Source organism: Lepisosteus platostomus, chromosome 10 (assembly GCF_059453375.1).
Source record: "Lepisosteus platostomus isolate fLepPlt1 chromosome 10, fLepPlt1.hap1, whole genome shotgun sequence".
NCBI classification, from domain to species: Eukaryota; Metazoa; Chordata; class Actinopteri; order Semionotiformes; family Lepisosteidae; genus Lepisosteus; species Lepisosteus platostomus.
The window spans coordinates 48694638-48711375 of record NC_142620.1 but is presented as its reverse complement, the minus strand read 5'-3'; the positions used below and the strand labels follow the sequence as shown (position 1 = coordinate 48711375).

The 16738-nt window shown below is 34.8% G+C and overlaps 2 protein-coding genes across 3 annotated transcripts; both read right to left on the bottom strand.

Moving 5' to 3' along the window:
• Window positions 1-2822: 2822 nt before the first annotated feature.
• On the bottom strand, window positions 2823-7852 carry LOC148653842 (transforming growth factor beta activator LRRC32-like). Its single transcript, XM_088596807.1, has 2 exons — window positions 5639-7852; window positions 2823-5075 (listed from the first exon to the last, which is right to left on the bottom strand). The coding sequence occupies exons 1-2, from the start codon at window positions 5804-5806 to the stop codon at window positions 3057-3059; spliced, it is 2187 nt and encodes a 728-aa protein (XP_088452933.1). The 5' UTR covers window positions 5807-7852; the 3' UTR covers window positions 2823-3056.
• A 2103-nt stretch (window positions 7853-9955) lies between these two features.
• On the bottom strand, window positions 9956-14629 carry LOC148653841 (tumor necrosis factor ligand superfamily member 13B-like). 2 transcript variants are annotated; one of them, XM_088596808.1, is made up of 6 exons: window positions 14348-14629; window positions 13648-13762; window positions 13185-13241; window positions 12365-12477; window positions 11802-11952; window positions 9956-11135 (listed from the first exon to the last, which is right to left on the bottom strand). In XM_088596808.1, exons 1-6 carry the CDS (start codon window positions 14624-14626, stop codon window positions 11020-11022), a joined length of 831 nt encoding a protein of 276 aa, XP_088452934.1. In that variant the 5' UTR covers window positions 14627-14629; the 3' UTR covers window positions 9956-11019. The 2 variants fall into 2 exon arrangements, with proteins under 2 accessions (XP_088452934.1, XP_088452935.1); XM_088596809.1 differs by lacking the exon at window positions 13185-13241.
• Between the last annotated feature and the right edge of the window lie 2109 nt (window positions 14630-16738).

Here is a 16738-nt window from a genome sequence, read left to right as displayed (position 1 = left end):
AAATCTACCAAATAATCACTTGGTGGTTTTTAATGGAATTTTATGCTAATCATAAAACTAAAAGTTTTTGAAAGCTCCCAGGTGCTTCTCACTGTTTACAGAGTGTCATTCAATCTTGGGTTTTTGATTCATTTCCTCTTGAACTTTCTGCAGTTATATTTTAATAGATATGATAGAAAAACATTTGCGTATGAACATGATAACTGAATTCTATTAAATTCTGTATAAACCTGACAAATGTGGCAATAGTAGAAACTAATGTTATGTATTAAAAGCTCTGTTTTGAACATTACTGGGTATATCCATTAGAAAAATAAAGTAGTCCTGAACCTTCTTAGTATATGGGAAAAAAGGTTTTAAGTAGCATCATGGTTTTAGTTTTGCTACAGTTGCAACAAATTGTAATGCATAATTCAACTTTTATTTAGGACCTGAAGAAGGCTTCACAGCCGAAATGTTGTGTTTCTTTTCTGCTCTTTTGAGCATGGGATAAACTTTTACTTGTTCTTTTTATTGAGTAATGTACAAATATGCCATTAACACCAGTGTTAAAATTAGCCTTCTGTTTTTGTTAGACTATTCTATATCGGAATGTACCGGAACTGCACTGTGTGATGGTTTGGAAGTGGTAGTTTCTTTCCTTCCTGCTGTTTAAATTGCTCCATGAAGTTAGCATATCTCATGAATGCAGGACTCAGTAGACTAGTTCTACTTTCTCCTTATAAAGTCAAACAGATTTTTTTTCCTCAGCAGTTACTTGGAATTACAGAATCAAACGTATGACATTTACTGTCACAAACACTTTGCTGATACAGATGGGGATACATGACTGGAAGACTCAGCTGACAGGCTGTCAACCAAGAAATGATACTCTGGAAACAAAATTTACACATTTTGAATACCATGTTTATCATGTCCTCAGTATCACATGTCTGTTGTGTCTAATTTCGACACAACCTTCTATCAGAATGCGGTTCAAGAAATGAGACACTTCCGAGGGACAGAATTTCATATTTGATTGTTAAAATTCATTTCAGACACTATGTGTTTTCAGTTCTCCTCTCTGAGGCATGCCCACGTCCTGGTGTCAGTGATACCAACGTCTACACTAGTGATTCTCAATCGTGTGTTGTATAGGTTTTGCTCAAGTTGAGTTTTTAATCACAGGCTAATTAAATTCAGCTTTCTATTTGACGCCTATTTAAAAATTTGCTTTTAGGTCTTAAAATTTTGAATGAGATTAGTAAATGATGTCAACCCAGCACAAATTAATTAATTTAGAAACTTCCCTCACTCAGGTGTGTTAGCTGAAATTTGAATTTAAGCAGAAGGACAACCACTCACTTTCTGAGAGAGTGTAATAAATTGTCATTTCCTTAATTCTTAATTAGACAGTGGAGGGTGTATAAAATATTCAATACTGATGATTTTGTAAATATGAAAACAAGGCCAGCAAGGACTGAGAATCAGTGTTCTAGTCGGATCTGATAAGATCACAGAAGCTAAACCAATTTGGGTTTGGTGAGTACTGGGAGGGTATACCACAAAGAACACAGCTGGGAAGGGGATATTACCAATACTACCAATATTTTTTTTTGTGAGGAATTACTTAAGACAAACATCTTTTTACAGGATTTAACTTATTCCATGTGATAACGTCCGTTTGTTCCGCTCAGTATTATTGGCATCTATCCAAACTCTTAAGATCATGTGAATAATTTTTCGATAAATCACCTGTCGACTTTAATTATAAATCAGTTGTCAAGAATGATAAAAATATAATTTCCTATCTTTAAAAATTAAGATTGTTTTTATCAACACATCATAAAATATACTCTTCCTGTTACATCGAAAATGTATGGAAAGTCCCTAGATAAAAAAAAAAACAGACAATAAAACAAAGCTATACAAAAATACATTTTATTGGTTTAATGGTTTGTTGTTTAAACACAATAACATGCTAAAATTGTCTATATAAATAAATATATAAATAAATACATAAAGTATGGAATAGATGGCTTCTTACACTGTAGAGGTTACTGTCTCCTAAATAAGATCACAGGTTTCACATCATTTTAATTTAGATAATTTAAAGATAAGGCACATCTTTTACATGTATTACTTAAAGATATATTGTATATTTTTAATTTCTGACTTTTTATGAGCCTAGATACATGAAGGAAATATTTACTGAAAACAGGTGATTTATGGAGAACATGAAGAAAATATGCTCAGATGTCAGTTTGAAGTGGCAGGTTAACATTTTAACAAGTATCTTAGAATAAATTGTTACATCAACTAGAATACTAATGCTGGATGTTTTTTTCCTCAAGTATGTGGAATATGTGGTACAGTATATGCACATTTTTTAATACAAAATGCAGAAGTGAAAATGTTTACCAAGTACAAAAATAGAGATTTAATTATAGCATGTAATTTGATTCACAGTACAATTGGAGATTAACAAAACATCTTTTGAACAATGTACTTGCAGTTCAAACTAATTTCTTTGCTGATGGATCTTCCCGCTTTCCAGTAGAGTGAGTTTTTTTTGTTTAACAAACTGTCTTCAGCATAGCATACAGAACAAGGCTGGTGTCTGTGTTTCACTATGTTTCACGCTTGTTCTTTTTAAAAGGAAGGAAATACAGGCATGCAGGAGGTAGTGGTTTAAGAGACAGCTTCTTCATTACAGTTGTGATACAATCTTTTGAAAAATGATTTGGTTCCCTAAATGTTTACATTTGATTTTACATTCACCTTCTTTGTATATCCTGGACATACAGTATGTTAGAACACGTCCTTCTAGAGGTCATAGAACATTTTCTAGTTTATTTGATTTGATTAAATAATTTAATAAATAATTTCCTTTACAGCTAAGTATTTTCAGATCGTTAACTTAAAATCAAATTGCATGTAGCCTGGAAGAGTTACATTCACAGTAATTAAATAATAATCTTATTTAAAAACTCTTATGAAGTATAACCCACAGTTATTATGTTAAAATCCACTGTATTGGAAATTTGGAAAATCATAAAACAGTACAATTTACATTTTTATTGTGCAGTTTCAAATATATTGATTTTAGCCACTCTAGCTGGACACTGATCGTCTTTAGTAAATTTAAAAGACGCCACTTTATTACTTTTAATATCTATAGAGGAACCTAGTCTGTGGCAGTTTCTTTTAGCAATAACCAATATAGCTAGTGTCAGAAATAAAATCACAAAAAAGATTATAATCAGTAGTTTTGTTTTTCCTGTTTCTGTAGGAGCTTCATATGGGCATTCTTGTGAATGATCACCCAGTAAGGGAATGGAAAAGTCCTCATTGAGCTTGTAGGAACAAACTGATTCTCTAAGATCAGGAATCATAACTTTCGTTTTGGTCAGGATCTTGAGCCAACCAGAAATACAGCAGTTAAAGACGTTTCCACTGACCTGTATGATCTGAAGACTTGCAGACAAGTTTGTCACAGCTGATGCATCTAAAGTTGTCAAGCTGTTGTTTCTCAAATCTAATTCTTTAAGGGGTGCAAACCCAATATTTTCAGGCAGATCTTTCAAAAGGTTATTAGCCAAATCCAGCTTTTTTAATGTCCCCAGACAGGGCAGGGATACAGCTGCTGTTGCCATGTGATTTCCACTAATATTCAAACTCTGCAGTGTTTGCTCCAGTCCACTCAAAGCTTTCTCTGCTATATTCAGGTCCTTATTACCACTTAGATCAAGTGAGACCAAAGGTGTGTGTTGAAAAGCATAGGGGAAGAGCATGTTTATGTCATTTTCATGTAGGTCAAGGTATTTTAGAGTTTTTATGCTGGAAAAAGGTGAGCAGTTATTAACATTGGTCAGATCTTGATGTCTAGGCACTTTTTTCCCAGATTTGTTTTCAATGCCACAGGGGTTCACGTTGTTTTTTCCAAGATATAAGTGCTCAAGCTGAGGCAGAACCTCAAAAAAAGCAACAGGCAGATGCTGAATTCGGTTGTGTTGAAGATCCAGTGAGTGCAGAGATGGAAAGTTCACATGCTGATGAATTGATTTCTGCCCCAGTCCCGGTTGATCAGACACTTTTGGAATGTTAACAGTAAAATTGAAAAGGCAGTTGTTGCTTAAACTCAAATGTTCCAAAGATGCTGTATTGTTCAAAATGTGAAACGGAAAAGATGTGAATTGATTATGGCTCATGTCCAAGTGAATTAATAGAGAGAGATTAGATTGCAAGTATATGCTGTAGCCTTGTTCATTTTCAGGTATATTTGATTTTGTAATTTCTTTATACAAACTACTTGCTTCTCTAGAGACTGTTTCTGATTTAAAAAAACTCAGTCTATTGTGTTGCAAGTCCAGGAATTTTAAACTGTTCAGTTTGGGAAGAACAGGAAAATAGAGAAGGGAGTTGAAGCTCAGGTCCAAAATTTCAAGTTGATATATATCCTCATTCTCGTTTGTAATAAAGAATTCAATTGAGTTTCTGCTTAGGTTTAGTACTTTCAGTTGTTTAAGTGCAAAATCACAGATACAGGCTAAGTTATTCTTGGCCATGTTCAGCTTTGTGAGTCTTGTCAAAGACTCAAAGGTTCCTTGTTCTATTTCCAAAATATTGTTATTTTCAAGATTAATGTTCTTCAGGTGGGGGGTTCCTTTGAACACAGTGTGTGTAAGTTTTGTCATACTGTTTCCAACCAGCAAGAGCTGCTCCAAAGAAGACAGATTCTGCAGGTAAAGCCCTACAGTATTACTATCCAGACTGTTGAATGAAACGTCCAACACCTTCAAAGTCCTGAGAGCTTGGAAAGCTTTTGCTGTAGTCTGTACGTTATCATTCAGGTAATTACCTGCAAGGCTGAGAACATGAAGCTGGGCCAGATTTTCAAAAGCTGTCCCTGTTATTAAATGTAAATGGTTAAAACTTATATCAAGCTCCTGGAGTGACCTTAGACTGTTAGTTGCTTCCCAGCTTATGTTTGTGATAGCATTATATGACAGATCAAGCTTCTTTACCGTACGATCCAAGTCAAGAGGGACAGAAGAAAAACTGGAGTAGGAACAGAAGACCTCTGTCAGTCTATTCTACAAAAGCAAAGAAAAGGTAACATTAGGATAATCTTAGTTAACAGTTTTGTAGATTCTAGATTAGTGGAGGGACTGCTAGTCCATAATGCATTAATAATTCACCTAGTACAAATACAAGCAACAATTGTATGATTTTCAGTTTCTTCTTAAAATAGAATAACATATTTGTATCCGTTTTATTTGTAATTGCTTTTCAGATAGCTTGCTTTCCTTAAAAACACACAGAAAAGAACAATTTCACATGCTGAGGATCTCCTTCAGTCTCCTAGAACAGTGTAAAATGTCCAGTACGACAGTTCATACTCAACATTTGTTTCAAGGCATAATAAAGTGGCACATAATGTATTCCCCGTTACTTACATAACTCATAGGAAAAAATATTTTTTTGTTGATAATTCTGACTGAGATCACCTTCTTTGTTGTAAGGATGCAATTTGAAAATGGGTTTTCTTCTTGACAAAAACAAGTATGAATATGTACAGAAACAGTACCAATCATAATAATAACAACAAAATCAACAAAAATAATGGAAAAATTACAACTTTTTGCAACGGTCCTACCTTTTGACAGCGGTTTTGTGTTTCAGGTATCTCAGTGTTTGTTCCCAATGTGTATAACTGGTAGAAGAACTGGAGTGTAAGAAAGCAGATCAGAGTTGCTAAAGTCATTCTCTTTGTAGTGTTCTCTAACACCGCTACATGACTCTGGATTCTGCATCTCTGAGGCATGGTAATCCATTTATAGCACAGTTATTGTCAGAAAAAAAAACTTTCCAAGCGTGGGAGCAACGATGAGGAAATGATGTGCAGTGTTGACTCTTCCTAAATTATTTGACAGCAGCTACCTTAGATCCAGATGGAGTTTTTTTTCAAAACACAAGTGTAAATTGAGCCTAAAAATCCAATTTAATTGAAAAATAAAACAGCCCCTTTAATAGAGGAAATAATTTTAGTCACAAGTTGTGTTTATATGTAAGTGCTTTTTGTTTCATTGCCTTTTTTTCTGTTTCATCGGGAAGTGGTGATTTTTTTTTGTTTTCACTTTTATTGTAAAATTCAAGAACATAAGCAAAAAAAAATCCACAATCGAAAGCTAAGACCATATGAAAAATCTAGACCTATTAACACTCAATAACACGTGTACCCAGTGATAGAGTCCTGGACAGAAGTTGTTCAAGATTACTAGGTTAAAACTGATAGGAACATGACATATTTTGTTAGCTAAACAAATTGCAGACTGGGAAAAAGTGTGACTTATCACGTGACGTATTCAATTAGCTTGTAGCCACATGCCATGCAAAATGGTTTAAATTGTACTGTTCACATTGCCACTAATGATATACACTCCTGCAAATACATAGTTTTCACAGGACTGCGACTCATTTTTCTGCATATTTTCAATGAGGATTGATGCAAAAGATTTGGAACACTGCTCATTATCATTTGTTTTTCAATAGAATCTCAAAGGGTTGAGAATTTACAATTGCAGATTGCCATTCCACCTCTAACAAATGAAGCTCATTGTTTGTTCCTGCTACTATCCTGGGAAAATAGCATGGCTTCCAAAATAGAAAGGAAGAACAAACAATAAACAGGTTACAGACAGGGCAGATGGTAGTAACTCCTTAGAAAGCAATAAATAGGAAGACAGAAATAGCTCTCCATTGAAACAGGATTTTTTGACGGATCCAGGACATCCCCTGATGTAAATAATGGAAACTACCAAAGAAATAGAAGAAGTATATAGGGACTGGACAGACATGAGAAGCTGACCACCTGTTATCTGTAGTGGTTTTCCCCTCATGGGGGTGAATACTGAATCATGACTCAGACGGCCTATGAGCCCAACCTGGTTCTGAATAAAGGCAATGTACACTCTTTGTACAACCAAGCAAAAGTCTTTGCACTGCACTGCACTGTAGGCAAGTGTAGTGTGAGACATCAGACTGGCTGCTTTAATCAACATTCTAAATAAACTTGTATAAAACTTCATAAAATATTGGTGAAGAGTACTTTTCCAAAACATTAATGTTATAATACATTACACTCACAGAATTACTGTAACCTAAACACCTTAAAAAGTCACAGCTGACCCTGGAATGTAATATTTCGATTTGCAATTTGGACAACTATTGTTTTATCTTTCACATAAAAGTAACTATTTCATGAATTTGTGCATGCATTCAGAATTACCCTAATTCTAAATTAATAAACCGTAATATTTTACCAACAAATGGAGGTTTTAACAAGGAGGAGTTCAAATCCACATTTTGCTTAATGCCACCTACTTACATAAAAATAGGTTAATTCCATCTTACCCCTTTATCATTTCACATTCCTCCCTCCATCCCATCTATGCCCTTGTAGCAGCTCCCCAGATCATCCCTCCGAAAAAAAGGGGAATGGGGGTGTTTTAACATCTTCATCAATATGGTGAGTTTGCTGTTTGCTCAGCCAGGCGAGTTATGCCAATAAATACCTAATTCAAATTAAGTCTCTACTCCATGTTAATAAGAGTTTTGTCCGAACTACTGAAACAACAAAATGCAATTAAGTTTATCTGAACACAGACGTCATGATGACCTCGTCCTCTGCCCTTCAATACACTTCTATTCTATATGAGCTTCTGAGAAAGAATAAAGGTCATAGGGAAGAGCACCATTTTAACATGATTCTATCCTGTATTTAAAGAACAAGTTCCATCTGCAAAGTGTATTTCTCCTGGAAGAGAGCCTCTGTCAAATAAGTCATTACGCTTTATACCATGAATTATGAAGAGCCCAATACAGTAAATCTGATCTATGGAAATGTGGATCTATGGAGATATAGGGAAGTATACTAATAGAGAATTAAATCATTTCAGGTACGCATTTCCAGTAGTCAGCTATTTTTTCCATATGGAGGTAGAAACTATAGGACCTATATCTAAACTGTACACAGTATTGATTTGATTGATTTGATGGTGCTCAACGTCTCTGCAGACAATGGTCAGAGGATGTATAGGAGGAAATTAGCCCAAGATTTGATTTGTCACTTATTTGCGAAAATGCAAACAATAGCTCATACATTGCTTGTCGCAAACTTCTCCAAATAAACATACTACAGCGCATATATTTTTTAGAAATTTTAACCAAAGTGGTGAAAGATTAGTCAGTTTTGAAAAAAAAACATTTTCAGTTCTGCTTTGCTGTTGTTTTTCTTTGCCAGTTTCTTATTCAGATTTTACGTCAACATTGTGCTACGCAGGCAAGGGATGTGGGTCAGTCTCCTCCAGTTTGCTCACATGAGGTCTTCCTTGCAAAAAACCTACGTTGTTGCATTTAGTGACAGTGGGAGACTGCAGCACTGACTCAAACTAGAGACTTCCTGTATGCTTGAATTGCTAAAAAAACCACACGATGTGATCTTTAAGCCATGTGCCCCTCAAAGGGCTGTCTTTTCAATAATATTTATATCAGGGCTTTCCAACCTAGGGACTTTTACAGCCATTCAACTGAAAAGACCCAGTGTAAATGGCCATATTCAGTGTTAAAGTACTTCAAAAAATAATTATATATATATATTATACATATAATTATATATGTCACTAATTATAATTAGGGACAAGTCAAAGTTAATTTCAATCTGTTTTGTTAAAAACACAATTTTAAAAAGAAAAACTTTGTGTCATTGACCTCTACTTATTCACTTGCAGCTCACACCGATACAGCTTCCCACTCTTAGCTATATATACTGTTTATTTATATATTTCATTAAACTCAGAATAGGAAGCCAATTATATTGCATTTGGTTTTTGTTTACTAAAGATACTAAGCAATTTGTTAATAATGGTATGGTCTATAATTACTGCACAAAGACTATAAATGTTGACTACTATGTATATATAAAAACTTCTATGTTTAGAAATGCTGTCCAAGTGCTGTTAAATAACCCTAAATTTAGAATTTTGTTCCTAAACAAATCCTTTGCTCTGTGATAAATGTTTGCTTTTGTCCTCTGCAGCAGCTGCACAAGGATGGAAAAAATGACATTTATGTCACCCAATCAAAGGATGTATCGGGTGAATGAAATAATAGGGCAGTGTAACACAAAACCGGTTGTCCACGCTCAGTTTTAAGGCAGAAACAAAAGGCAAAAAAAACAATTTGGAAAAATGTTCTTTGATAACTGCATAAACATGCAAAGGAAAAATGTGGCTTACAGTTTATCATCTTTACAGAGACAAATACATAAATATGCTTAAAATCCCCCACCCCTACCTCTGTCATAAATACTGTAAAATGATTCAACATGCTTGGACTGCCTCTGCTGTGTATGTAGACTCTTATATATACTTTGGAAAATTCTTAACATGCATGGCAGGAGACGGAAACGGCAATATCTTGTTCTGGAAATTTTATTTCCTTAATCTTCTAGATTTATTGAAAATGAGATGCTCTGAATGCAGGCCAAATAAACAATTTAGCAGAAACTAGCCATCTAGTGGTTAAAGCAGTTATTGCATTAGTAGAGGCATTAGATATGAAAAGCAAACTCTCATTTTAAATATATCGCGCTGTATATAGTGTGTCATTAGAAAAGTAAAAGGACCGAATCACATTGTGCTGTTTTTATCCAGTTTATTTTAAGGTCTTTGACAATATTTCAGCCCTACCAGGAACTTGCTCAGTTGTTTTATGTTTGAAGCTTTTTACAGTATTTATTCAAAGAAAAATGTTACTGTTGGAATAACCACACAGAGGTAAATAATACAGAGGATTTAGGCGTTTACATACTATTTTATGTGGATTTGACCAGTCACCCAGGTTTTCCACTGAAATGTCCACTAATGAACATAGTTTCTTAGCAATAATAGCAATCCGCTCAGAAGACTAGGTATTTTTAACTAAAGCTTTACTTATGGGGGATGATCAAATAAATCCAGGCTATTGCAATTGTATACCATCTTAAAATATTAGGTTTTCGAAGATACATTGGGCTAACAGGGATAAGTCCCCAAAGCAAAAACCAGGAAAATTAATATTTGGTGCTTTTCTGAGGTTGTATTCACATCAACATATCATAATATTACATTCAGATAAGTTAGGGAAGGAATGGTGTACACAGGATGACCCGTCTATACAGTTTACCAATTAGTCATAATATACAAGCAAGGGAGAGGCTTGAAACTATAGGAAAGAAGTTGTCAGCCTTCTGGGAAGGTTACTGTATTAAGTACAAAAGCTACTACATTTCCAGAGTGCTTATATTATTCTATGATCAAACAAAGTTGCATTTCTGTGGTAAAATATTACCAATGTGTTTATTAAAATCCTGGGGTCAATTTTGCTTGGCATAGACAAACACAGCTGTGGAGTTTTAAAATATCAATCAGTTACAACAGCTAGCTTAGAACAAACCTCCAAGAGGCATGCAGGCTCAAAATTTTGGTAAAGTAACTCAAAGTTTTCCTTTTATTCTGAGTGTATAACCCAGAGCTGCTCCCAAGAGAAAGGATACTTCTTTAATTGCAAAGCATGTTGTTCATACACAAAGCAGTTGGCTCACCTACAGTAAGCATGTCCATCATTTCTTTCATTCCTCATCTGAGAATGTTTCAGGTTTGTTGTTCTCTAACTTTCAAGCAATATTTGTCAGTTTGTCAAAACAAATTCACAGAAACAAAAACCTCCCATTGCCTTGCATTATGATTGATTTCATGTTTAATGATCCATAGAAAGCTAATCCATCCCGAGGTGCTGGATATTACAAACTTGATGCCCTATATTTAAGTTAACTTTTATGGACAGATGTGTAAAATTTATATATAATATGAAATAACTTTCTGCTTCATCAGTCCACGAACCGGCAGACTGCAAAACCTGAAATGGATCCAACCGCTATGGGAGTACAGAAACAATGGGAATCTTGTTCTCATCTTGTTCTTTTTATACTTGTTTGTACTAGCTGAGCTGTATAATGCCGAAAAATGTGGAGTCAGCATCCATAGAGACTTGGGTTTGTGGTCGGTCAGGGATGACAAGTTCCAGCTCATCCTCTTGGTCAAGTTTTACAACTCCTTGAGGAAGAAGAGCAAACATTATTTTGTATATTTCCCCACCTTGATTTACCCAGTAATATGGGCATGTAAGATAAGATAAGATAAGATCAGATCACTTTATTAGCCATATACAATTTCTTGCATTAGGAATTTGTCTTTTCGTATACCCCAACTTGCTCTCCAAGAGACACAGAGACAGGGAGAAAAGCTTGGGGTCAGAGCACAGGGTCAGCTATTGTACAGCGCCCCTGGAGCAGTTGGGGTTAAGGGCCTTGCTCAGGGGCTCAACGGAGTAGGATTCCTCTGCTGGCTGCGGGATTTCAACTGACAACCTTCCAGCCACAGGCGCAGATCCCTTAGCCACAGAGCCACCACTCTGCCCCAAATTTCAGTACATTTGCAGTACATTTGGAATGTACCGCAAATTCCAAAAAGCCCAAATGTTATTACAAACCTCAATAGCTCATAGATAGATCTGATGCTGCAGTCCATCGCAGGTTATCCCACCCAACAATGCTGGTACCCATTTATAAAGGTAGTCTCACTAGAGATATATTAGTAAAATAGCTTGCTCACAAATATAACAGCAGAGTCTGTATTGTCTGGTAATACACTTATATCCTTACTACTCAGACAATTTGAAAACACTACTGCTCACAAAACACAAGATTTTGGAGTCTTCACCTGCAGTGTAGCATGAATTGATACTTTCTTTGTTTGGCATGTCTTGGATACAGAGGAGCAAGTTTGTGAATCTTTGCTCAGTGCCAGAAATACTGGATTTCCGCCTCCGGATTAAATGACCCATTATGTCTCCAGGATTGAGGAACACAACCTGGAATACATAATTAATCAGCAAAGCACATGAGTATGCACAGCCAGAGAAACCTTTCCTGGCCATAAAATATTTCTTGACATCCAGAACACTGAACAGAATGTAAAGTCAGTGACCATGATCATTATAAAATTTCCCACACTACTCTTTTAGGTGCAAGGAATAGGCTGCAGAGCTGCAACATTTCCCACGGACAAACCAGCACCATTCAAGAGCTAATTTCATGGCATTTTCAAGAAAAAAACCCAACTGAAGCTGAACATGACCAAAACATATCATAAATATAATCCTGTACAGTTGGAAACCCGTACTGGACAATGTAGGGGTTTAGCCTTTAACATCCAAAATACATATGTTCACACTTAAAGTAAACAAAAAGTAAAAGCTTTAAAGGAAAAAAAAATGCCTTTACCTGGCCATACACCATATAATAACTGTCCTGTTGTACAATAATTTTATTGTCAGTGGTGGACAGAGCTCCTCCTCTTTGAACAGCAACAGTCCATGGAATAATAGTTGTGTTACCTAGGTTTAAATCAGTACCAATCATTAGTACAGTAATTCCTGAATATCTTTCAATACCTGACCCCTTTGTAAGCCATTATAAAAGCATATTACAGGTATTATAATGCTACTATTGGATTTAAATATATTTAAAGACGATACCCTCATAAGAATAACTAATTGTTTCTATTAAGTATGAGCAATATATGAGCATTAAATTGAATAGCTTGTTTTAGAGTGATGGGCTTTTTTGTGGACCCTTGGACTGGTTTGTGACCACCCTCCCTTAAGTGGCATAGTTAAAATGAACTGCGTGTATAGCGCAGGATATATTGCATATATAGGAAAAAATATCAATGTCAGTGATTTGTCTTATTGTTCGTCCCCCTGAGAAGAGTACTTTACAGCATTGATGCTTTTCGATTTGTCTCTGGGTATCTGAGCATTTAGAAATAAAAAATATACTTGGCCACCAAATACCCTTTCATGCTTTCCTCTGAAAACATTTTTTTGGGGGGAAAATTTAACTGGAATTATAATTAACAGCATAAGCAGAAACAACATCAGAGAACCAAAATATTTGTAAGCTATAACAACAGTTCAGCAAAAGGCAGCCCTCTTAAGGCCTGCGTGATTAAATGTGTCCTTAAGGAAATAATAATTGTAGTTACTCTCGTGATTGGAATAATGAACAGGAAACTTTCCAGCTATATTAAAAAGAAGTTTACCTTTATGAATTGGCTTTTCATTAGTCCTGGCTCTCAGCTGCAGAAATGATTGTTGTTCTGTAAACGGAACGAGAGCACTGCAGTAAATTAAGATATTGTTTTAAAAGATTGTTTCATCTTTAAATAAAAAAAGATCATTTCCAGAAATTGATATGTCAGAATGTGTTGAAGTGGAAATAGTATTTAGATGTATCAGAGGCAGGCTTGGGAGAAACTCTCAAGTGTCCCATTGTTCAATCTTTGAAATCCTAAGCCAGATGTTTTTGGTAGCATTTTCTTGGAAGCATCATGAGGATAAAGGTGATGAATACAAATGACAGTAACTCCATGATAAAGTCTAAAATTGACTGCACAACATGTAATTGACCCCACAGGAAAGACTGCACTATTGCCTGATTTTCACTGTCATAACTCAGCCTTATTGCCCTGATCTATAATAATGAAATCATTTCTTGGAACTTACTTGTAAATCCCTTTTGTTCTCGCTTTGTTCTCAAGAAAGAGCTCGCAACTGGATAGTGATATACCTTTGAACTTTTGCCATGATGTAAGATGGAAGAAACGCTTGAGCTTAATTTCTAAAGCAAAACAAAAACAAACTTGGAAAGAGTGTTGCAACACAAAATCGTTTCAAACCAAAGCACCCTTTCAGTTTCCAGTATCTTCACTGGGCAATTGCAAGCTCAAGTACTGTATTTTGTGTTACAGACCATATAGGCTTCAAAATGTATTTTAATTTAGCTGACTTCATACTCATCCATACTTACAACACCTAATGTTCCTTGATGACAACTTTATTTCTGATAATTCTTGTAACTCAAAAACAGAAAACTAATAAAATACAGGTGATTAAATTTCTATTTTGATGGGAAAGGGATGACAGATTACAAGGTTGCCTGTAACCTGCCAAAATTTGTGTCTGGGTTATAATCCTCAAATATTACAGTGAATTTATAATGTTACAAAATAAAAATAAATATTGCTTATTTTCCATTTAATTGATTACTTTTGTTTTTTATACCTTTTTTTACCAATTGAGATCTTTAGAATGTTATTCCATGAACACTATCATTATACTGCCCTTGAGGTGTACTGTTCGATTCATAAACCCTGTCTTAAACAAGTAACATGAATATTATTTGTACTTAAAAGACTGCACATACCTTTTCCTTTTCAGACACAGACCATTGACCGCTAAGATCTGATGATACATGCTGGTTTAAGTGAGTATAAATTTCCTCGCTGAGTTTTTCCAGATCATCTCTTAAAATAAAGATCTGATGCAGTAAGAAAATACTTAAACACAAAGTCAGGCTAACCACCATTAATAAGATACAGTGGGACAAAAGCAGTTTTCTGTGGAGGGAGTTCTTTCTGAGAGGTAACTCAAACATCCTAAAACAAAGGTCGGATGACTGTTTGAGCCTGTGGCAAAAGTGCATGCACTGTATTACAGGAAACACGCATATGAAAATGTTTGATTTTAAAAATAGATAATGGGGAACTTGTCTGCTGTTTTTTCTGTGAGGAGGCTTTCTTAGTGCCTGTAAAAATATCACATTCTTTTGAAAACAGTATCAAATGATTCCACCCAATGTGGGCTTTTTTATCTAAGCTATTAAACAGTCAAAATAAATGTGTCAATAGAGCACACAGTCAAAAATAAAAGGTGAGTGGAGTACACAATTACGGAACAAATCAAAGTACAAGTTAGTGTTTTAAGCACAGGATTTGGTTTTCTACAAACATTCGATGTATTTTAATTTCTGCTAATGTACAGAACAAGTATTTCTAAGCATACAGTATATTTAGAAAATGTTAAGCCATTTACAAATTACAAGAAAGTTTTTTTGATGTATAAATATACATAAAACATGACATAAAATATACAGGGTTAGTCCAAAATGCTGTCAAAAACTTTGATATTTCTGCTTTTGTTTGAAACCTTTTTTTTGTCACAGTAACCCATGCAATTCATTTGTAATAAACTGTCAAAGTTTCTAACAGTTACCTTACAATCCTTCCCCATCCGTGCAGGAGAAAACAAAACTTGAGTAAAATAATTGGCATTTGTTCTTGTCGATAACATTTTCACTAACCCTGTATTGAATGATCACATTTGTTGGAAGGCTGGGAGAGGCGGGAAATTACTCAAAAAAAGAGTTGGAATCTGTTGCATCAGGTCTTTTCTCCTTACCTTCCTGGTGCCATGAACCTCATCAGGACCAGCACACCAAAAACATAAAGATGGCGGTAAGAAATATGGCTCTGCGTGTTGTGCAAATTATGTGTATTAACTTCTATACATTATAGACTAAAACCAGTAACTTTAGAGAACCAAGACTATATGGGCCTGAATGAGTGACTGTGGTCAAGTGTCTGGCTTTAAGTGGACAGTGTGTGCTGTACCTGCTCAAATCTTGCTCATTGCAACGTGACCAGGTTAGTCCTGAAAAGTTCCTATGCAGTCTCCCTCTAAGATGCTACAGTTACAAAGCACAGTTCTGAAAAAGTGTTTGGTTCTAATTAATTTTTGGCATTCACTTGTTCTAATCTCTCACTACGTGACTATGTTCTAGACTCTCACTTGTGCTATGGATATTTATGAAGAATGACAAGAAAGGACCTTTAAACATATGTGCCCTGTGCCACATGCTCCGTACTTGAGGAAAAAACATAAACATCAAGTTATGGACGTTGTTCTTAGCTTTCATTCATCATATGATGACCGATCATAATGGCATATATTGTTACATTAAAATGAAATGCAAGTGATATCAGTCCATCAACAGAAACAGTTTTTGTTAAAGTCCCAAATACCATGTAATGTTAATTAGAAGCCATACATCTTCCTTCTTCTGGTCTGCAAAGTTTAAACATTGTATTAAAACATTCAATAAGGTGTCAGAAGCACAGGCCTATTTTTAAATAATATAAAATGTGTCTCTACCATACTTCTATTATTACATTTATAAATACATTTGCAGCTGCTTGCTTCTAATATGTTTAAAAAGATTTAGGAAATTAACATGGTTAAGAAACAGCTTAAAAGGGGAAGGAAAATATCAGATGTGCAAAAATGTAAACATCTATGATTGAACAAGGCTTTAATTGAATGTATAAAGAAATAAAGTCCATTTACAAAAAAGTACATTCTATTTTTATATACATATATACAATGCAGTATACAAATGTACAGTATATTCCATCAACTAGGATAACAATTAAAAATATACCATAATTATGTAGTACACAATTCACGATGTGAAGAAACTGAAAGGCTTCTATGGAAAACAACTCAAAAGTAATATTTTTTAATAAACTCTTGTTAAAGGTCTAATTTCATTATCTTTAATTCTTACTTTGTAAATCTGTTTCTATGGATTCCTAAAATGACTAATTATCACTTTTATGTCTTACCGTGAAACTATAATCTAACTATAAGTATTTTTGTATTTTGATGAATTTTTCTGGAAAAAAAAACAGTTTATGTGAAGAACACAAAATCCTTTGAATAATATCAGGTGAAAACACATTAGGAATTTATCAAAGTA